The sequence below is a fragment of the Carya illinoinensis genome, chromosome 1 (genome assembly GCF_018687715.1).
Source record: "Carya illinoinensis cultivar Pawnee chromosome 1, C.illinoinensisPawnee_v1, whole genome shotgun sequence".
Classification (NCBI taxonomy): domain Eukaryota; kingdom Viridiplantae; phylum Streptophyta; class Magnoliopsida; order Fagales; family Juglandaceae; genus Carya; species Carya illinoinensis.
The window spans coordinates 45,624,317-45,647,128 of record NC_056752.1 but is presented as its reverse complement, the minus strand read 5'-3'; the positions used below and the strand labels follow the sequence as shown (position 1 = coordinate 45,647,128).

At 37.8% G+C, this 22,812-nt stretch overlaps 2 protein-coding genes and 1 long non-coding RNA gene across 3 annotated transcripts; all 3 read left to right on the top strand.

Annotated features, from left to right (window-relative positions):
• Positions 1 to 722: 722 nt before the first annotated feature.
• LOC122277350 lies at positions 723 to 1,604 on the top strand. The gene is made up of 2 exons (XR_006228986.1): positions 723 to 1,198; positions 1,332 to 1,604. It is a non-coding gene; the product is annotated as an uncharacterized LOC122277350 (long non-coding RNA).
• Positions 1,605 to 12,706: 11,102 nt separating this feature from the next.
• Positions 12,707 to 16,535, top strand: LOC122277333 (cellulose synthase-like protein G2). Its single transcript, XM_043087294.1, has 8 exons — positions 12,707 to 13,385; positions 13,563 to 13,667; positions 14,383 to 14,511; positions 14,580 to 14,792; positions 14,912 to 15,011; positions 15,106 to 15,275; positions 15,379 to 15,726; positions 15,827 to 16,535. The coding sequence occupies exons 1-8, from the start codon at positions 12,786 to 12,788 to the stop codon at positions 16,382 to 16,384; spliced, it is 2,223 nt and encodes a 740-aa protein (XP_042943228.1). The 5' UTR covers positions 12,707 to 12,785; the 3' UTR covers positions 16,385 to 16,535.
• A 620-nt stretch (positions 16,536 to 17,155) lies between these two features.
• On the top strand, positions 17,156 to 19,297 carry LOC122277341 (serine/threonine-protein kinase BLUS1). The gene has a single exon (XM_043087306.1). It carries the CDS (start codon positions 17,400 to 17,402, stop codon positions 19,161 to 19,163), a length of 1,764 nt encoding a protein of 587 aa, XP_042943240.1. The 5' UTR covers positions 17,156 to 17,399; the 3' UTR covers positions 19,164 to 19,297.
• The last annotated feature ends 3,515 nt before the right edge of the window (positions 19,298 to 22,812 follow it).

Here is a 22,812-nt window from a genome sequence, read left to right as displayed (position 1 = left end):
TTTATAAATTTATTTTCATATAATCATTTTGTGACTAAAATATTTATCATATTGTTTAATTTGTAGCCTACAACCTAGCTAGCTAGTTGCCGTGCATGGATTTATTGACGTCAGCAACCTCCATGACCCTCTCAATTTATTTTTAATCCAACCACCTTCACATTTGGATAATTAATAAATCAACATCGTACCATCAAATCCATTTTAATGTTTTGTTTTAATTATATACACAATTTTTTATATAATTATATTCTAAAATAAAAATATTTAAATAAAATGTGAAAAAAAATATTGTATATCTATCATTTTCCATATTTTTTACATTTATCTCAAATTTTTTAAAGATTATCGACAGTTTTAAAATTTTAATTTAGATATTGTGGGGATTGCCCATTTTATTAATAATCCTCTTATTTTCTCTTTTTTTACGTTGTTAATAATTTATACATAGTTTATAATTTATATACAAGCTTGATTTTGAGACTTCTTATAGTTATAACTTTCGAATTGTAATCATAAAATGATAATTATAAGAAATTGTTTGTGCGTTTTTTTGAAAAATTTAAAACAAGAAAAAAGAAAAAAGAAGAGTAGTTTTTCAGTGATCACTGCCTTCCACACCCAAAGGATTAATGAAAGAGTCTTTGAAATTTGGAAATTCAAAGAAAAGTGTTTTAATTGTTTTCAGTGATAGGAAGGGAGGGAGACTCGGTAATTTGAATGGTGCTGAATAATTCCTAAGTCCAACCAAATCACGGGGGAAAGCCAAACGGTAAAAAGACCATAGGCGCCTATTTCCCCCTTCTCTTGGAAAATAAGCACTCTAGATTGGATTCTTGCCAGATAATTCCTTAAAATCGGTCCGTCCAAGGATACTCATATAACAGCCTGCAAATAGTGTACTGACACCTAGGCTTTCCACTATAGATAGTGTGAACTAGCACTACATAGAATTATCAACTATTGCAAAGAGACACAGCCCCCTCCCCTTCGCAGCCCCTTTCTCTGTGCGACATAGCCCCTTTGAAAACCCACCCCTTCGCAGCTCACAGTCTCTTCCCGTCACAGCTCGGATCCCCTTGCCCATCGCGACACAACCCCTGGTTTTTTCATGGTCATTTGGTTCAGAAGAATGGAAAAGCAGTGATTTTTTTGTAAGTTCCTGTTGTGGGTTTGCAACAAATTGCTTTTCAGTATGGTGAGTATTTTTTATATTTAATTATTTATGTTTACAAGCTATTTATGGGACCCAAGGGGCTGATAATGGTGTCTATTTGTGACTGCAAGTCGGAATTAGAGTTGACTTTGTGGTAAGTTTGTGGTGATTGTAGGGAGATCTGAGCGAAGAATAAGGGTAGAGATATGGAACCTCCGAAGGGGGTTTTGGCTACTGTGTGAAACTTTATTTGCTTTCTTCCTTCAGCGGGCTTGTGCTCCTGGGCACCATTAAAGGTCAGTGCCAAATTGCCAATATGTATAATTCTCTTCTTCTTCTTATTTTAAAAAAATTTGCTCTTTTTTTCCTCTCTCTCTCTCTCTCTCTCATGATGTTCTGGAGTACATGAAATTAATAAATCAAAATGATAGCTTCAGAATTCTGCTTCCGTATTCCTGTTCATCTGACCATTAAGCTACACTTGCGTTCCTTGCTTTGGTTCCTTTTCCGTAGCATTTTCTTTACGTTTTGAAAGCCGCCTGGAAGCACACGTTCGTTCTGGAAGAAATACCTCAGCTGAAGTAATTTTCCATTCCTATCCCATGCGCACGAGTCTAGCGTGAGTTTAGTGTGATTTCTGAGGTGTCAGCTTCTAAGTGGAGGATTATTATTACTGGAAAATTAGACAGACTGCTTAGCAGTGAAACTCTTTTTGCCGGCGGGAAAGGAATTCATTCATCTTGTCTATTAATATTTCTTTTATTTAATTTAAATTTACTTTTCTTAATATCAAAAAAGATATATCTATAACTATTTGATAATTACCGAAAGACACGCTTGATATAAGCAGATTTATAGGTTGAAAATCGTTCGGAAGTAAGTTGTGGTTTTGCTAAAATCGTTGTGCATGGTTCTCACACACCGCCCACATCCATGTGTGGTCCTCACATGCCACCCACTATGATAATTATTCTTGACATACGCACAGATCATCGGATCCGCCATTATCAAACCTTTCATATTTGAGTTTTATGGATGAAAATATACAAGTGTATTGCCTTCACGTGCTGTCACTGATTTTGAAATCTATCTAGGGGTGGAAAAAAAATCTGGCAAACCGAAAAACTGGCCCGGACCGAACCGGACTGGACCGGTTATGCCGGTTTTGGAACCGGTTTTCATAAATGAAAAACTGGCCGGAACCGGTCCGGTTTCGGTTTCGATTAGTTTTGGACCGGACCGGACCGGTACTATTTATATATTAATATTATATATAATTTTTAATCACATAAAAAATAATCACATATATACTAATACTAATATTCTAATATAGACTATAGTTATACTCATATTAATATAGTTATACTAAATCATCAAAACTAATACTAATATATAGCTATACTAATAGTCTAATATTAATATTATTATATTGTCTAATATATTATATAGCTATAACTAATACTAATATATATATACTAATACTAATCGTCTAATATAGGATTATAACAGATTTTTTTTATAAAGCAGATTTTCTATATTAGAATTTTTTTACATAGTAGATTTTTTTTATAAAGCAGATTTTTGATAGCATAATTTTTTTACATAGCATAATTTTTTTGTAAAGCAGATTTTTGTAAATGGTAATAGATTTTTAATAAAACAGAATTTTTTAAATCAGTTTTTTTTTTTTTTTAAACAGAAGTTTTATGACAAATTTGTATATTAATAAAATCGGAAAACCGGATCAAACCGGACCGGAAACCGATAAAACCGGAATACCGATTTAGGAAAAAAATCGGTGAGTAATCGGTTTTGAAAAATATAAAACCGGTGCCTACCAGTTCGATCCTAAATTTTGTCCAAAATCGGACCGAACTGGATCGATTACACCCCTAAATCTATCAGAGTTAGTTCAAATTATAATTTATCTTTTTTTACATCTATCTCACTGCTTTCTTTTTTGGTTTTCTTATTATTAATTGAAAAAAAAAAACTCGTCTCTCGAATGTTTGTCTATAAAAGTTGAGTCCTTTTTTTTTGAAGGATGAGGTTGAATTTCTATTTATATGCAAAAAGTGTCGTCTCTTATATATTTATTTTTAAAGAATATCAATAATAATGAAGACCATACAAGTTTAAAAAAAAAAAAATACTATATTGGTAAAATTTTAAATGCTAATTTTTAGTTTAACATATCAAGTTTGATATGAGGAGATGTCATGTCATGTTTAAAAAAAAAAAAAAAGTCACCAAGACGGTAGGACCTACACAGATAGAATCAAAGGCTAAATTTGTGGACATAGAGTGACCGGCAAAAAAAAAAAAACAAAAAAAATCTAATCCATTATTCTATCAATTATCATTTTTCATCTAAATCTTTCTAATGATGGCGGGTTCTCATTCTTCTCCCTCTTTATTTATTTTTTATTTTTTATTTTTTAATCTAGCATTTCGAAAAGGAATATAATAATGTTAAACTGTATTTAAATGTTGAGTTAAGCTGAATCGAGTTAAATTTTTTATAAATAATAGTTAGTTCAGATGATGGAGTGAATTCTGTGGGACTATTTTAAAGTAAGTTTAGTATTATTTATATAAAGTTGAAAAATATAAAGGGTTTGCTAATGATTGAAAAATTGTTGTAATGATTAAATAATTAATTTATTAAATCTTTTATTAATAAATAACATAAATTCCCTTGCATGTAAAAAATTACAACAAAATAAAAATAAATATTTCCAGTGTTATAAAAACAAAATTTTCTTATCCCAAATTTATAAAAACAAAATAAAATAATTATCAATAAAATTACAAAGTATCATGCTCACATTTTACTATTATTTATTTATATATTATTTAATTAGCATTAACAAAATGCATGTAACGCAAAAGATTTTTTTTTTTTTATTTTGAGTCCACCAGCGCTTGAGACATTTGTCTCTCGCTCGAGTGGGCTCTAAGTTTGCTACAGATAAAAGAAATTAAAGTATATGTTTTTGTCTTTTTACATTTTAAAATAAAAGAGAAAGAGAGAGAAAGTCAGGTATCGACCGATAGTTTTAATTTTTGTTAGTTGTGAATCCCAATGTCTCAAGATGAAATACATTTAATGTAGACTTAAGTATGTTTGGATGTTAAATGAAGTCTAAAATTGAACTGCACTCATATGAGTCTAATAACCAAACAAACCCTTATAGAATTTCCAAAGATTTTTGTATCTTATTCTCTAAAACATATTATTAAAACTCACTCTTTCTATTTTATCTAATAACTTTTACAATCTAACATATATCAGTTTATTTATTTATTTTTATATAATTTAAGTAATCTTATTTTAATATTTTTTATTCATTTAAAATATCACCTTTAACTACCAATCAATTTACAACGCCTTCTCATATACAATAACATATACACACAAAATAAATATTTATTAGCCAAATAAGAATGAAATATAAAAATTGAGATTATATTAAAAGAATATTAAAAAAGTATATATACTTATTTCTTCTACCTATCTTTATATCTTTCAGTATTTTTAATATTTTCCATTAATGTGTTTATAATGTGTCTATCAACTTATCTTATCTCATTTAATCATTAAAAATTTTCAAACTCTCACAAAAAATACAAAAAATAATTCAAATTTTTTAAAATTTAAAATAAAAATAATATTAAAAAATTATATTTAATAATATTTTACTCAACTTTTAACTCTTATTTCATCTCATTTTAAAGGAGAGGTTTGGATAATGAGTTGAATTGAGATGAGATGAGATGAAAGTTGAATGAAATATTATTATAATATTATTTTTATATTCGGGATTGAAAAGGTTAATTTTTTTAGTATTTTATTTATAAATTTAAAAAATTTGTAATGATTACATAAAATGAGATGAAATAATATGCAAATCCAAACAACCCCTGTGAGTTCTTTTTCACGCACTAAACAATGATCTAGGATGACACTATAGCTGATTAAAAAAATTAAAAAAAAAAAGGATGACACTATAGCAAGAAATAGTGAAAAAAAAAAGCAGAAAAAGTTAAAAATAAAGAAACAACAAGGAGAGAGAAACAGAGAATAAAAGACTTTTAAATAGATGAATTGTATGCTCAACATGTAGTAAGCTTCTGTAATTAATTATATTGTAGGTTACGTTGGATAGCACAATTATTTTTATATATTTTAAAATTATTTTATTACCATTTATAATTATTTAAAAACTATTTTAATATTATTTATAAATTATTAATATCTAAACGGAGCCTAAATTTCTTTTTACATAATTGAAAGAAACTCTTTTTTGAACATTTCGTCCAATAATTTAAATTCCGTATATAATACATAAATATTGAAAATGCAGAGAGTAATTGGGTTTGGATTTGGATATGGAAATCACTCGACTCTTTTCAGCCGAAAGGCCCAAATGCAATACATCAGCACTAAAGACAAAAGTTGCCGTAGATATTTTGTGTAGAGCAATGATATACTTACACAAAAATGATAGCCTTACTTTTTCTCTTCTACCACTCTACTACCAAGCCTCCACGTGGCTTTATTTTGATTTTATATTTCTTCTTCTTTTAGCATAGCATTTGAAATTCAAGCACATTTCTCCATTTCAGCCTTCACGTCGATTGCAGCCTCTTGGTGTGGCCTCCTCTCTTTCGGCTTGTGCCTCTGATATGAGTACCATTTGACGGCACCTTCTCGGATGAGATATTCACCGAATCGTCTCTTTCGCCTCTCTCCCACGCTCTCTCTCACACAAACTCTCAAAGCCTTCCTCGCATCGCACCAGTCCGTAGGGGCGACTGCGAGATTCCTTTGATTGCTTTAATTTCAAAAGCAGTAGCTTCTTTTGCTCTTGGGAAGCTTTTGTCTGTTTCGGTTCACTTTTGAAAGCAATGGAGTCGACGATGAAAGCTTACTCTCCATGGCATGTCTCTTCTAGAACAAAATCAGGGTCCCTCTCTCTCTCATTTGAGAACAAATTTATTCTGCAACGAATTTTCTCTTCCCCTTTTTCTGGGTTTTGAGGGTATATTACATAAACTAAAATTGAACAGAAAATTTCATTGTGTTATAAAAAAACTTGAAACAGAGCTCTGTGTTGTGCCTTAAGCTGTCCTGAAAATAAACACAAAATAGATAGAGACAATATTTAAGTGGTTCGGCAATTTGCCTACGTCTACTGAGCGGAAACACTATATTCAAAACAACTCTATCTCAAATGGCACACTACACACACTTCTCACACTTCTCTCTCTCAATGGGATGAATTATGCTTCAGACATCCTCTCCTATTTATAGGAGAAGATGAGCTCCTCTCCCTTCACATATGCACTGGAATCCAACGCTTAATTCACTGGAGGCACATGTGAGAAACATCACCACATGGGCACATGAGCACATGGGCATTATATGGGAACCACATGGAGTGGACAACACACATGGGCACCAATAAGGTGGACGGCACACATGAGGTGGTCCCAACAATCACCCCCTCCACCCAAGTGTGCCACATTAGGATACTACATGTTGTATCCTTCCAATGATTTCATCCTTTTATCGAAATGTTCGTTTGCCATAAGAGATCTCCGCTACCAAATGCGCCCTAAGGTGCCAATGCACCCGTAGGTGCTCAGCAGTATGAGATATTAATCAAGTCCAAACAGTGTTGGAACTTGATCCCGGTGATGACTTTTGTCAACATATCTGCTGGATTATCTTCAGTGCCAATCTTCTGAAGTAGAATGTCCCTTTCTTCCAATATCTCACGTACGAAGTGGAAACGGAGATCTATATGCTTTGTTCGAGAGTGATATACTTGATTCTTGACCAGATGAATTGCACTTTGACTGTCACAGTAAACGGTAACCTCTTGTTGCTTAAAGCCCAAGTCTGTTACCAATCCCTGTAACCAAATGGCTTCTTTCACGGCTTCTGTTACAACCATGTATTCAGCCTCAGTTGATGATAGTGCAATTGTCGACTGCAAAGTTGATCGCCAACTAACTGGTCCTCTAGCCATAGTGAACACATATCCAGTTGTCGATCGGCGTTTGTCAAGATCACCTGCATAGTCTGAGTCAACATACCCAGTTACTAGACTATCTTCACTCTTCTCGAACTTTAAACCAATATCTACGGTTCCTAAAATGTACCGTAGAATCCACTTAGCCGCATGCCAATGAGTCTTTCCAGGATTACGCATATAGCGGCTAATTAAGCTAACGGCCTGGGAAATATCAAGTCGTGTACACACCATGGCATACATTAAGCTTCCTACAACACTTGCATATGGGACATTTCTCATGTAGTCCCGCTCTTCATCAGTTTTAGGAGACTGCAATGCACTGAGCTTGAAATATGGGGCCATTGGAGTACTCACCGGCTTCGTCTTTGAGTCGATGTTGAAGCGTTGCAGTATTCTCTTCAGATACTGCTTCTGAGTAAGGTGAACTGTACCTTTCACCCTATCTCTGCTGATCTCTATCCCCAGTATTCTTCGAGCTTCTCCAAGATCTTTCATGTCAAACTCATGACTTAACTGAGTTTTTAAGCGATCTATCTCCCCCTTACTTTTACATGCAATTAACATATCATCTACATATAAAAGCAAATAAATGAAAGATCAATCTGCAAGTTTTCTGAAATATACACAATGATCGTATTGGCAACGAGTGTATTTCAGATCCATCATAAAGCGGTCAAACCGCTTATACCATTGCCGAGGTGACTGCTTCAAGCCATAGAGAGACTTCTTTAGACTGCATACCTAGTTTTTTTTGCCAGCTTCTTTGAATCCTTCTGGTTGAGACAGATAAATCTCCTCTTCCAGATCACCATGTAAGAAAGTTGTCTTTACATCAAGCTGTGCTAACTCAAGATTATATTGTGCTACCAAAGCTATCAATATCCGAATGGATGAATGCTTCACAACAGGAGAGAATACTTCACTGTAGTCAATTCCCTCTGTCTGAGCGTAGCCCTTGGCTACCAACCTAGCTTTGTATCGCACTCCATTCTTAGCAGCTTGATCATCTTTCTGATTGAAGATCCACTTACAGCCAATTGTCTTCTTTCCCTTTGGAAGCGGCACAAGCTCCCAAGTCTGGTTCTGGTGAAGAGACTGCATCTTTTCATTCATTGCCTTTGTCCATTCAACTTGTTCACTGGACTGTATGGCTTCTCTGTAAGTGGTTGGGATCTCACCCCCTTCAGCTGGTAATGCATATGTCACATAGTCTGTATAACGTGACGGTACACATTTCTCTTTTCTCGGTCTGTTGGTTGCTATTGATTCAGGTTGTATTGGAGGTACTGTGACTGGACTATCAACCTCATCTTGTCCGTGCTCTACATTTGTTTCTCCTAAATCCTTTTGAGTGGAAAACTCCACCTTTTGCGAATCACCAGGTGTTTCGCTATCTTGGCTGCATTCACTGGAATCTCTATGCTTATGTGACTTAAGCATCTCATATTCGTTGAAGGTAACATCTCTACTGATAATCACCTTTTTAGACTCTATGCACCAGAGTCTATACCCTTTTACACCAGTACTAAAGCCCAAGAATTTTGCTTTCTTGGCTCTAGGATCAAGCTTATTCTCTTTAGTGTGATAGTAAGCAGAACATCCGAAAACGTGTAAAGAGTTATAATCAGTAGCATGTGTACCTCTCCACATTTCAGTGGGTGTCTTCCCGTCATTGGCAGATGCGGGTAGTCGGTTGATGAGGTGGCAGGCATATGTCACAGTTTCAGCCTAAAATTGTTTACTGAATCCAGCATCCAGCAACATACATCGTACTTTCTCTAGTAAAGTACGATTCATTCGTTCTGCCACACCATTCTGCTGCGGTGTACCTCGTACTGTGAAGTGTCTGACAATTCCCTCTCTCCGGCATACTTCCATGAAGGGATCTGAAGTGTATTCTCCTCCATTATCAGATCTGAGCCGCTTGATCTTTTTGCCGGTCTGAGTCTCAACCATTTTCTTCCAATCAAGGAAGATTTTCAGCACTTCATCCTTATTCTTCATCGTATACACCCACACACGACGAGAATAATCATTCACAAAATTCACAAACCAATGTTTACCTCCCAAAGATGCATTTTGGGTAGGTCCCCAAACATCGGAGTGCACATAGTCAAGTATTCCCTGTGTATTGTGTACTGCGGTTCCAAACTTGATCCGCCTCTGCTTCCCCAATACACAGTGCTCACAGAAAGACAGTTTACCAGTCTTGGCACCTTTGAGTAAGCCTTGCTTCACCAGTGTTTGCAAAGCTTTTTCTCCTGCGTGTCCCATACGCATATGCCACAGACTGGAGGTGTCAGCATTAGTCTCATATAGCTTCTCACAGCCTGTGGAAGCTCTTCCATCAACAGTACTTCCTTGCAAGAAGTACAAGTTTCCTCGCCTCAAACCCTTCATAGCCACCTGAACTCCCATTAGTACTTTGAGAGTTCCGTCTTCAATGGTGATTCTGAATCCCTTTGAATCTAGAGCTCCCAGTGAGATGAGATTCTTCCGCAAGTCCGGAATGTACTGAACTTCTGTCAGAGTCTTGACGCTGCCATCGTGCAGCTTTAACCGAATGCTACCTATTCCCTGAGTCTTACAGGCACTGTCATTGCCCATAAGTACTGCTCCACCTTCAATCTTTGTGACGTCAATAAACCAGTCCCGATTGGGACACATGTGATAGGTACATCCGGAATCCATAATCCATTCATCGGAATGACAAATGGATGATGAACTTATCAAGGAAAAATCTGAATCATCATCTCTGCCCACGACATTGGCTGTGGTGGGTTGATTCTGCTGTTGTCCCTTCAGCTTGGGACAATCTTTCTTCCAGTGTCCTTTATTATGACAAAAGGAACACTCGTCTCTGGCGAGCTTTCTTTCGACTGATGGACCACGTGATGTGGCTCGGGTTTTCGATTGAAAACCTTTCTTCTTTCCGGGATACCTTGACTGTGGTCTCCCTCTTGCTGTTAGCGCTTCACTTGATGTATCTTGTTGTACCTGTTTATCTTTTCTCCGGTACTCATTGCTAATTAAAGAGCTAGATACATCTTCAAAACTAATCTTTTCCTTCCCATACAATAGAGTAGTAATCAAATGCTCATATGTATCAGGCAAGGAATTTAGCAAAAGTAAAGCTTTATCTTCATCTTCGATTTTAACATCTAAATTTAACAAATCAGCAAGAATTTGGTTGTAACTATTCAGATGTTCAGTCATTGAAATACCTTCACGAAATTGGAATCTGAAGAGCTTCTTCTTCAAGTGCAAACGGCTCTCAATGCTCTTCTTCATGAACTTATCCTCCAATTTCTGCCAAAGTACCCTAGCATTTGTCTCTCTCATGACAAAATACTTTTGTTCTTTGGTAAGGCATAACCGGATTGTACTACAAGCTTGAGTATTAAGCTTCTTCCAACCCTGATCAGTCATATCGTCTGGCTTTCCTTCCAACGCAATATCCAACTCTTGTTGGATCAAAACGTCCATGACTTCACATTGCCACATGCCGAAGTTGCTTATTCCATCGAACTTCTCAACTTCAAACTTGGCATTTGACACGGTGGACCGACGTCCAGAGCTACTGGCATTTTCAGAGCTCCTATCTCTTCCAAATCCTTCCATTTGAATTTAGAAACTTTAGACACAAAATTTCAAAATTCTAAGCATACGGATGAGTCCGGAATGATCTAAATAGTTGGAAAGCACTATTTGATCGTTGAAATCGGACTCCAAATGGCTTAGATCAAGCCTAAAATGGATCTGGAAAACGGACGGTCCTGATCGTCTGGCGTGTGAGATGCACGCGTGATGTAGGGCGTCTGGTCGGCGTGTGGGAGCGTGGAGCACACGCGCAGCAGCTCCTGTGTGCACGTGGGGGCGCGTGGGGACGTGTATCTCACGCGTCTTCTTCCTGGCTGCGACTAAGGCGCGTGAATCACACTCTCCCACTTCTAGAGGCGCGTGCGGGCTCCTCCGGTGTTCGTTTTCGATGCCGTTTGCGGCAACGGATCCGTCTTGATGAGAGGAACGTTGTGGTGTGATCAAAAATTGATTTCAATCAATTGCAATTTTCTGGGTAGCACGAACCGAAGCTCTGATGAATTTTTACCGTAGAAATGAATAGTACCTTACTAAGTCAGTTCCCAGGAAAGATTGGAGGGTCACAATGGACACACTTAAAATTTCCAATCTCCTAGACAGAACCTCCTTAGACTGTACGTATCCACACTACCACACCAAAACTCCACCCCACAAAAAGAACCTAATTGGCTCTGATACCAATTGTTGTGCCTTAAGCTGCCCTGAAAATAAACACAAAATAGATAGAGACAATATTTAAGTGGTTCGGCAATTTGCCTACGTCCACTGAGCGAAAACACTATATTCAAAACAACTCTATCTCAAATGGCACACTACACACACTTCTCACACTTCTCTCTCTCAATGGGATGAATTATGCTTCAGACATCCTCTCCTATTTATAGGAGAGGATGAGCTCCTCTCCCTTCACATATGCGCTGGAATCCAACGCTTAATTCACTGGAGGCATATGTGAGAAACATCACCACATGGGCACATGAGCACATGGGCATTATATGGGAACCACATGGAGTGGACAGCACACATGGGCACCAATAAGGTGGACGGCACACATGGGGTGGTCCCAACAATACATCCTCTCCTATTTATAGGAGAGGATGAGCTCCTCTCCTATTTATAGGAGAGGATGAGCTCCTCTCCCTTCACATATGCGCTGGAATCCAACGCTTAATTCACTGGAGGCACATGTGAGAAACATCACCACATGGGCACATGGGCATTATATGGGAACCACATGGAGTGGACAGCACACATGGGCACCAATAAGGTGGACGGCACACATGGGGTGGTCCCAACACTCTGTTCCAAAAACCGATGGGCAGCCATTACCCTTAAAACAAAGGAAAGATAGATCAGAATAAAAAAATTATAGAGTTTTCAGCCTTTACTTTTTACCAAGGTTCTGAATTGAATTGATAAAACACAACAAGCGTAAGATACAAACCATAGTTGCAGATAGTTTCAAGTCAAGATGAATGGCAAAATCAACCAAGGTGAAATGGTTTTAAGAGTTTTTATATCATAACCTATTACAGCTATTGGTACTGGAAGTAAAACAGCTTCAGTGGATGCATATGACCAAAACAATCTGAATTGCAGACACAAGCGAGAGCAATATCAAATATTTTTACAGTGGCTTTTGGGCGGAGGGGAGAGAGTTTTGAGCAAGCGTGGCATTTGGGCACAAGAACAGTTACCGAGTTTTCTAACAGCGTTTTTACTCTAGAGACCAAATTAAAGACGGAAAGGCCAAAAAAAAAAAAAAAAAAAAAAAAAGAGCCACGTGGGCTGCGTAGTAGAGCAGTAGTGGTGAAGAGGTAAGAGTATCACTACTCTTACCTTGGGCTGCACACATGGGTTTGTCTACTTTTTGACGGGTCAATGATTGGCTGGTCCTTTAAAAGCTTGCGTGAGAGACTGAGAGCTCATTCTTCTACCGAAGGAAATTAGCACCAACAAACAATAGCGGCTGAAGCTAGAAAGCAATGGGGGATTCCCTCCCTCTCCATGTTTGCCATGTAAACAAACTATCCACATTCATCTACAGGTCACACACACTCGTCCACTTCATGGCTTTAGCTTTCTTGGTTTACTACAGAGCCTCTTTCCTCTTCCAAGACCACAAGATCAGAGCCACACCCATGCTACCATGGCTTCTTGTGTTCGCTTCTGAGCTCCTCCTCTCTTTCATATGGCTTATCGGTCAAGCTTTTCGATGGCGTCCTGTTACTCGGACAGTCTTTCCAGAGAGACTACCGGAGGATGATAAGCTTCCGGCAGTTGATGTGTTCATATGCACAGCGGATCCAAACAAGGAACCACCTGTGGAGGTGATGAATACTGTGTTATCAGCCATGGCGCTGGACTACCCAGTAGAGAAGCTACACGTGTATCTTTCGGATGACGGGGGGTCTCCTATGACTTTGCATGGTATGAGGGAGGCTTATAGGTTTGCAAGGTGGTGGCTTCCATTCTGTAGGAGGCATGCAATCATGACCAGGAATCCAAATGCTTATTTTTCAGCTTTAGCTGATGATGGAGACTCTGGGACTTCCGAGTTCATGACAGAGCGACGGAAGATTCAGGTTAGTCTTTGTGTGTATGGGTTTTTTTTTTTTTGGGGGGGGGGGGGGGGGGGGGGGGGGCGCGGAAGTTCAGTTGTTGGAGATTGCGTGTTTATATATGCTTTTAGTTTTAATCTGACTTGAAATATTGTGCTTTAGCAGCCATAGTCACTTGGGGTGATAATCATATTTTTACAGGAAAGATACGAGATGTTCAAGGAATCGGTGACGAAAGTAATAGACAGAGGCGGGCCTGGGGACAGCAGTAGGAGCACTGCTGGAGATCACCCTTCTGTAATTGAGGTACCATATTTCCAATTAAGTTCCTCTTAACTCTCGCAGCGAATTCAGGGCCAGAATCGGGGAGACAGAGAGATACAGACACTGTGTATCCTTCTCCGAATTCCCCCTTCCACTTTTTTCTTGATATATCTAGGCAAGTTTAATTTGCAAGCCTTCCTATACTTTGGGAATACAAAGTAATTTCGGTCGTCCGTCGTTTCTTCGCATTTATATGATTACTCTGTGAAGGTTGCGTCTCTGCTTTAAGAAATGACGAAGGACGTATGATCTCAACCCGGAATGTTTTTTTTTTTTACCCTAAGGAAGAAATATATCTCAATTTTATTAGATATTGCTCACTTTTTTTAGAAGAAAATCGTGATTACAAAATTTTATACGAGTATAAAACCTGTATACATCAAAGTACAAAGAAAATAAAGCAACAAGTCAAACAGAGACTAAAAACAGAGCTAGTGTCTGAAGCAGATTCCGCAATGGCAGAATATTTTAATATATATATATATATTGTAAATTCTAATTATCGGTTTGGGACGGATTAAAAGCGGTTGAAAATTTTGTGTTCACACATAGCAAATCCGAACAGTCAAAAGCTTGAGAGAATAGAGGAACAATAACAAGATTTAGCAGGAATTATATCATTTAATAGTTCATCTTGATGAAACGTGCAGATAGCACAATTAGTTACCTAGATTGTCTAATTCTCAGAGGCTGACAGGTGATACAAGATGATTCCAAAGACACCGTGCAAGTAGACCAAGCTAAGACGCCTCTCCTTGTTTATGTTTCCCGCGAGAAAAGGCCTTCTGATCCCCACAATTTTAAGGCTGGAGCCCTCAATGCCCTTGTGCGATCTCTCTCTCTCTCTCTAAATATCATCAATGAATAAATAACTTAAGACCAATATAATTGCAGCATCGGGTATCGAGTGTGATAAGCAATTCTCCCTACATACTAGTACTGGATTGTGACATGTATTGCAATGATCCGACATCAGCAAGGCAAGCAATGTGTTTCTATCTTGATCCAAAGATCTCAACCTCGCTCGCTTTCGTTCAATTCCCTCAGAGATTCCACAACATCAGCAAGAACGACATCTATGACAGTCAGATGAGAGCAACATTTTCGGTATGGGAATAGAATCCAAGTGTTAGCTTACATACGCATCTAGAGCCTTTAATAACTAGATCAAGACAGACTACAGATCATATCACTGAGATTTCTCTTTCTTTTTTAACCCGTTTTAGGTGCTATGGGAAGGTCTAGATGGGCTTCAGGGACCCGTCTTGTCTGGTACGTGCTTTTATATCAAGAGGGCGTCCTTATGTGGAAGCACCATGCAAGAAGGTTTGTTGCAGTACTTCTTCTTCTATTGCTTCTTTTGCCTTTTTTTTTTTTTTTTTCCATTGCTCTCGACACAATTATCTAAAATAATTTCCAGACATTGATATCGAGAAACTTAAGAAGACGTTTGGTTCATCCAATGAATTAATCCAATCCCTTGGCCGAAACTACAAGCCTAATGTGATCCAGGGACAGCCTGGATTGCCGAAAGATGCTCAATTATTAGCCTCCTCTACGTATGAGAACGACACTAAATGGGGTAAAGAGGCAAGTAATCCTCATGAAAATTTCTTTCGTTTTTCTGTAGTTATTATTTGAATTGTTAATCGATGGCATTTCACATAAAATATTTTGTATTTCTCCTTTGCAGGTTGGATTCTTATATGATTCTGTGGCGGAAGATTTCTTCACAGGGTTCATCTTACATTGCAGAGGCTGGACTTCCATTTATTATAATCCATTGAGGCCACAATTCTTGGGTAGTGGCAACACGAAATTGAACGACCTCTTGACTCAAGGCATCAGATGGACCTCCGGGATTGTAGAAGTCGGTTTCTCAAAGTTCTGCCCTTTTATATATGGACCACTCAGAATGTCTTTTCTTGAGAGCATGTGTTATGGAGAAATTACAATTTTCCCTTTTTATTTCGTGTCAGTATGGTGTTTTGCCATTATTCCCCAGCTCTGTCTACTCAACGGCATCCCCTTGTACCCTAAGGTAAGAACACTTGCCCATATTTTCGATGCCCTCTTACTACTTCACACAAAAGGTTCCCCGTACGCACCCTAATATATATACATGATCTATTGTATCACAGGTCTCAAACCCATTTTTTGTTATATTTGGGTTCATCTTTTTATCGGCCCTCTCTAAACATTTATATGAGGTCCTAACAACTGGAGGATCATTCCAAACATGGATCAATGAACAAAGACTATGGATGATAAAGTCTATTACATATCACTTATATGGAAGCTTAGATGCTATAATGAAGCGGATGGGAATGAGAGAAGCCAGTTTCATACCCACCAACAAAGTCGTGGACGATGAACAAGTCAAGCTCTACGGAATGGGAAAATTTGATTTTCAAACATCAAACATGTTTCTTCTTCCTATGGTTGCCCTAATCATCTTGAACATGGCTGCACTCGTTGGTGGACTTCTGAGAGTGATCTTTGTTGGCGATTGGGATAGGATGTTTGTGCAAGTCTTCATCTCATGCTATATCTTATTTGTAAATCTCCCAATAATTGAGGGCATGATAATAAGGAAGGACAAGGGACGCATTCAACCATCGGTCACTCAATTGTCTGTTATAACCTGCATTTTTTTCTTGTTTTTGGGGTCTATCATTCTTCGTTGGCAAGTGAGATAGGAACTTGTTTAGTAGTCCATAATTATTATATATTTTCATGTTAATCATGTCAATAATGTATTTGTTTGATCTGTAACTCGATCAGTTCATGGGAAAGATTGTGATGATCTCTATTTTAATGGCATGTATTCCCCGGTGCTATGTTTATACCTTTTCAATGTGCAACTTGGAGTTTGCCAAATCGGCTATACCACTCCCTCAGAACAGATTGTCTTAGGAAAAAGTTGGAAATTAACCCAAGATGGGTGAACGGGATTGGACAACTTGCTATCCCAACTATTTCTATTTTACCAAATATTATGGTCCGTAACTTGGGGGGATTAATCCTATCGTTGTGGTGGCCAGCAACATATATAATTGAACTCCCGAGTCAAACCAAATTGGAAGAAAATTTTTGTGACCCTTGATATATAATAGCCATATGAGTAAACAAGCAAAGTCAAAAATAGATTCATTCACCCCTTCAGACGGTTTTTTTATTTTTTAAAAAAAAAATTGAGGAAGAAAGTGATTAATCTGTTTAGGTAGTTTGGGACCATCACTTGGAAGATATTGAAATATGTAAATAGTTATTTTAGTTGTAAGTTCATTATATTACACGTGTGCTGCAGATGTACCGGATTTCCTCTCTTGTATATATCTGTAAACTCAACTCTGTACTTTAGTTTTTCACTTTGCAATATACAGTGATCAATACAATTTCTTCTCAGAAGAGTTCTTGCACTTTCTTGAGTCTTATTGCATTTTAGGGTGTGATTGGGAGAAAAAGAAAGAGAGAGAAGACATTTGAAATGTCAAAGACAAACTAAAATCGCTAGTTTAGCTGCATGCACTTGCGATCTTTTCCAAGAAATCTATCTAACTCTTAGCTTTCTAATTCTTGATGAATCGCTTTGAAACCAGTTAGTTATTGATCTTTACAGTTGCATTAGAAGCTCCAAGAAGCCATTTCGCGCGCGTGCACACGCGCACTCCGACGAACCCACATGTTATAAATAAAGCAATTGGAGCTCACATGCATCGTCTCACGCTCAATTCAAAGCATATCACCGCCCTTCAAACAGTGCCTCTGCTTTTCGACCCTCACAAGAAAACCGCTCAAATCTCTACTTTCTCTGCTTCCTCATCACTTCAAGAATCCCTCATCCAAACCCCATCCAAAGATCAACGTAGATTCATGGCTCCCGAAGAAGAAGAGCCGAAAAGGGTCCAATACCCACTGGACCCGATCTCCTACAAGATTATTGATGAAATTGGCGTTGGTGCTAGCGCTATTGTTTACAAGGCCATATGCGTGCCCATGAACTCCATGATAGTGGCAATCAAAGCAATCGATCTTGATCAATTACGGGCAAGTTTCGACGATTTTAGGCGCGAAGCGAAGACCATGTCGCTTCTCTCCCACCCCAACATCCTCAACGCATACTGTTCCTTCACAGTTCAAAGTCGCCTCTGGGTCGTGATGCCATTCATGTCTGCTGGCTCTTTACAATCCATCATTTCATCTTCTTTCCCGGACGGCTTAACCGAGCCATGTATTGCCATTGTTCTCAAAGAAATCCTAAACGCCTTGTCCTATCTTCACAACCAAGGACACCTACACAGAGACATCAAGGCCGGAAACATTCTTCTAGACTCGAACGGGTCAGTTAAGCTTGCAGATTTTGGTGTCTCCGCCTCGATTTACGAGTCGAATCCGACTCAAGAAGGGTCCTCATCGTCGTCTTTGATGCTCACTGATGTTGCGGGCACGCCCTATTGGATGGCGCCGGAGGTGGTACACTCCCACAGCGGGTACAGTTTCAAGGCTGATATATGGTCCTTTGGAATCACCGCACTAGAATTGGCCCACGGACGCCCTCCGTTATCCCACCTTCCCCCTTCAAAATCTCTGCTCCTGAAGATCACGAGGCGATTTCGATTCGCAGACTATGAAAAACAAGAGAAGGACAAGAACAAGAAGTTCTCGAAGGCTTTCAAAGACATGGTGGCTTCCTGTCTCGATCAAGACCCAGTAAAGAGGCCCTCTGCCGAGAAGCTGCTGAAGCATTCATTCTTCAAGAATTGCAAGAGTTGTGATTTCCTAGTAAAGAATGTGTTGCACGAGTTGCCTAGTGTTGAAGAAAGGTTCAAAGAAAGAAAGGCTATACATGCGGGGTTGACGACCAAGAATATTGGCGATGATGATGATGAGGAGGAGGAGGATGATGGTGAGGGTGACTCAGCGAGGCCGAAGACAAAACAGAGAAGGATTAGTGGATGGAACTTGAACGAGGACGGATTTGAACTCGAGCCAGTATTCCCAACAGAGTCCCAAGACGATTCAGTCGTGAGACAAGTTCGGTTTGGGGGCGAAACTATAATTCAAGACAAGCAGGAAGGCGAGGCGGTTACTGTATCAGCAGGCGAGTTGATTCCAAGTTCTTCGGGTCATGTTGTTGAGGAGACACAAGGAGTATTGGGCGGTCCTATTAGTCAGAGGAAGGGGAAGAATGTATATATAGGTGAGGGTACTGAGGTTAGATGTGGGACCTTTGACAAGGAAGCGTTCCTGGCGGGTCTGTTTGCGTTGAAGAGTAGCTTGGACGAGCAGAGGGCAGCAGTTTGCTTTCTGATTGGTCAGTATCGTCATCAAACATTTGAGGACATGAGCTGCGAGGAGCAGATGGCTCTTACGATTCAGAGGCTGAAGGTGGAGTTGGAGAATGAGAGGAGCAAGAACATTGAGTTGGAGAGAGAGTTGGAGTATTTCCAGCTTCAGCTTTCTGGTGCATTTTAGGGAGAACAGAGAATGCGCTTGTTGTATGTTTAGCCTTGACTCATAACTAGATAGACCTGTGATTTGATTTCATGAAGTACTGAAAAAGTTTTATGTTGTTGAAAGAGCTTAATAAATCATAACAAATTCCCCCCCTTGGTTTTTTCTTTTCGGGATTAAAGCAGGATCCTTTAAATTGATTCCTAGCTGCTTATGTTGTTCTTTTGATCTGTAAAGTGACGGACATTGTGGAACCATTTGTTGCAAGTCTTCTAACTTCGCGAATCGCAACACCCTGATTCATGAACAAGTGCAGAGGAAGTTATTGGGCAACCTTTTACCGATCCAATGGTCTCTTTTTTTTTTTGGGCCGGAATATCGATAATTCGATCAATATAAGGCTAGAAAACTTGGGTTTGGGCTGGAAACCACAAAAAATTCTTTCCTTGGTGGAATGGAAACCACAATTATTTTGTAAGGCTCGGTTGCAAATAATTGGTTTAATTGTCCACGCAAGTGAGCTTAATCGGTGGTTCACTTTTTCACTGTAGGCAGTGGGCATTCCTTCCCCCAGCTCAATAAAAATGGTCACCACTCGGCATAAGAAAAATTTTACTAATCATTTTTATACTATACATAATTTTTTAATTTTTAATTTTTTTCATTATTAAATATGTAATATATGGATAATAAGTAAAAGAAATCAATTGGTTTAAGATGAATAAGACTAAAAAAAATGTAAAAATAAATATAACGTGCGGTGTGTGGAATGATGAGTAGTAAAACTTTTCACATAAAGGTGAACATGTATGTAATTTCTAGATCTATTTTCTTAAAGAAAAGAAACAGAGAGATCGGTTAGTATATATATTCAAAATTATTTTATTTTTAAGTAGGTGCATAGAGCATATTTTTCACATAATTTAAATAGTAATATTTTATTTATAAGATTCAAAATTTAAGATTTACCATTGAAATCAAATTATGTCATATTATAAATACTTTATTAATTGTGTTCTACGTACAAACCAACTTAAGAATATAATTATTCTTTTTTCCGTATGACTTCCACATGATAGATGTACTTCTTCCACCAGCAAACCAAATCATTATAATTTCTAAGTAATTGTTTTAGATTGTTAAATTTTGATCAACGTGTCTCCATGAGTCTTAAGCGCCTAGCCTCATGCATGGCTGGCCGGCCAGGTCGAAGGGAAATTTATAAACAAGCAAAGCCTGCTTAGTGCTTTGGAATATTAAAGAGCAAATAATATGATAATCCAAAAACTAGTTATATTTTGCTTAACAAAGCGTTCTATTCATCTCTTCATTCTTCTTATTATCTTCTTGATTATTCAATACTAGCTAGTAATCTATAGTTATTTATTTATTTTTTTCTAATAGTTATCTATATATAGTTAAAAAAAAGTTACAATACATTTATTAATTCTGAACACAAACGCGCGTTACAGATTTAATTGCAAATGAAAATGATATTTGACATGAAGTGCTACTGAAGTTGGTCAGGTGTGTTGGCTGGAACCGAAGAGTACTAGAATTGAATGGGGGCTTAAAATCAACGGAGAACCTACCTACGTTTTATTCCAACTCTGGTCAGCAATAGGCTAGGTCTCATGGCAAAGCAACAAATTCGAACATTTATAAATTTCAGTAAGAAAATTTATAGTTTGACTCGTTCCATAAAATCGGTTAAATAAGAGAAAGTTTTTCATTGCTTATAAACATATCCAAAATCAAGTACATGTCATATAAGATATATTTTTTAACACCTTCACTTATGTATAAGTTAGTATTTTTTTTTTTTATCATTGTCATAGGATGAATGTGGGCCACTTATCCTATGACAAACCAAGTATGCTCAAACCAAATATGACAAACCAAATATGTCGTAGGATAAGTACCCCCATTCATCCTATGGACAATTTTAATATTATGAAAAAATTTATAGATTTAACTTATCTAATAAACGGATTTAACAAGTTGAGAGGATTGCTTATTACTTATAAATACGCTCGAACCAAATACATTCAATGTGAGGGTTTTTTTTTTTTGGTTTTTTTTTTTTAAATTAAGATGGAAATGCTATGTGGGATTTATTTCTCTAAACTTTGGCGATGTTCAATTAATAGATCGACCTGTCCCCACGAACCGGAAGCCTGTATCGATCGTAACTCACAGGTGTCTTGTAAAGAACTTGCCAATTGTAAGGATCTGTTCCCTCCTCAAAAGCACTTTACAATAAGCCTCTCCCAGCCACCCTCTTCTGGTCCACGTGCTCCAATATGATTGTTAGTGAATCTAGATAGCGCATGCAGTGGTTAACTTCAATTTTAGTCTTACCCAGTGGGTCATCAGCACGTTCGTCTGCGCCTGTGTCTGTGTGCGCGTGAGAAAAAGTGATCCAGAGAGACTGATCATACATGGGAATGTTTTCATCATGCCAGAGAAGCGATGTTCAAAGTTGATGAGACAGAAAGCAAATGGCAATGGCAATTTAATTGATTCTTATTCAGCAGTAGCAACGTCCATCAAAGCTTCATTTACCCCTATACACCTGATCTCTTCATTCTGTTTCTATGGATTTTAGATAAAAATAGAAATAGTAGTTTTTTAATCTAAGCCTTAAAGCCTGCAGCCAGCTCACTTTTTTCTTTAAACTGAGTAGAAGATCCGGCATGCACCCTGTCGTAAATTAAGCAGGTAAAACCTGCAATTTCGGCTATAGAACCCCAGGAAATCATGGCCGCGTTTAGCATGGCATGCTGCATCTAACTGGCTGCAGGTCTTTCAGAAAATCTCGCACAACGTGGGTAGGATCTTTTTTCTAAACGGGTTGTCTGATAAAGCTCTCTCTTTTTTGCCGGAAAATGATAAAGGAAATCTTGGTGCACTGAGATTTCCCTTCTATGAAATAGTGTGACTGTGTAAACTACTAAAGCTTCATTGAATGATTGAAAATGGTCGTCTCCATGACTTATCGTACTGTTCAAAAGGAACCTGAATATCCGCTCCGCAAAAGGATAGCGAAAAATGATTCGGTCTTATCACCTTGGTGTTGCAGATATCAGACACATGTTGCGTTTTGGGTTTATGCACTGGTTTATTAATAGACAGCCCTTGGTATTAATTAGTTTTTCCTGAATTGCGAGCCATGAGATGAATGAGCGACGTACGTGGAATCATCTCCTTAGCCCAAACGATAGAACTATCAGTCACATATTTTACTGAATTTCATAGGATATTGTATCTAGGGGTGAGTTCGGTCCGGTCCGGTCCGGGGAGGTTTTGTGGACCGGACCGGACCTATTCGGTCCAGGGTTTTCCAACCCTGGACCGGACCGAACTCCATCAGGACCGGTCCGGTCCGGTCCGGTCCGGTCGGTCCATTCGGTCTAAGGTTGATTTTTTTTTTTTTTTTTTTTTTTTTTTTTTTTTTTTTATCTAATGACATTTTTTTAATATTTATGTAATTATATTGTAATATATTTAATATATATACATATAGTATTATATATATATTAGTAATATGCTAATACTATTAGTCTATTAGTAATAATACTATAACTAATAAATATATGTAATAATAACTATACTATAACTAATAACTATATGTAATAATAGTAATAGTGATAACTATATATTTATATAA

What these genes read in the sequence shown, in the direction of transcription:
- LOC122277333 (XM_043087294.1), top strand. Translation starts at nt 12,786, where the DNA reads ATGGGGGATTCCCTCCCTCTCCATGTTTGCCATGTAAACAAACTATCC. An exon ending in ACACTAAATGGGGTAAAGAG is followed by an intron (nt 15,276 to 15,378) that starts GCAAGTAATCCT and finishes TCTCCTTTGCAG; the next exon opens with GTTGGATTCTTATATGATTC. An exon ending in GCATCCCCTTGTACCCTAAG is followed by an intron (nt 15,727 to 15,826) that starts GTAAGAACACTT and finishes ATTGTATCACAG; the next exon opens with GTCTCAAACCCATTTTTTGT.
- LOC122277341 (XM_043087306.1), top strand. Translation starts at nt 17,400, where the DNA reads ATGCATCGTCTCACGCTCAATTCAAAGCATATCACCGCCCTTCAAACA.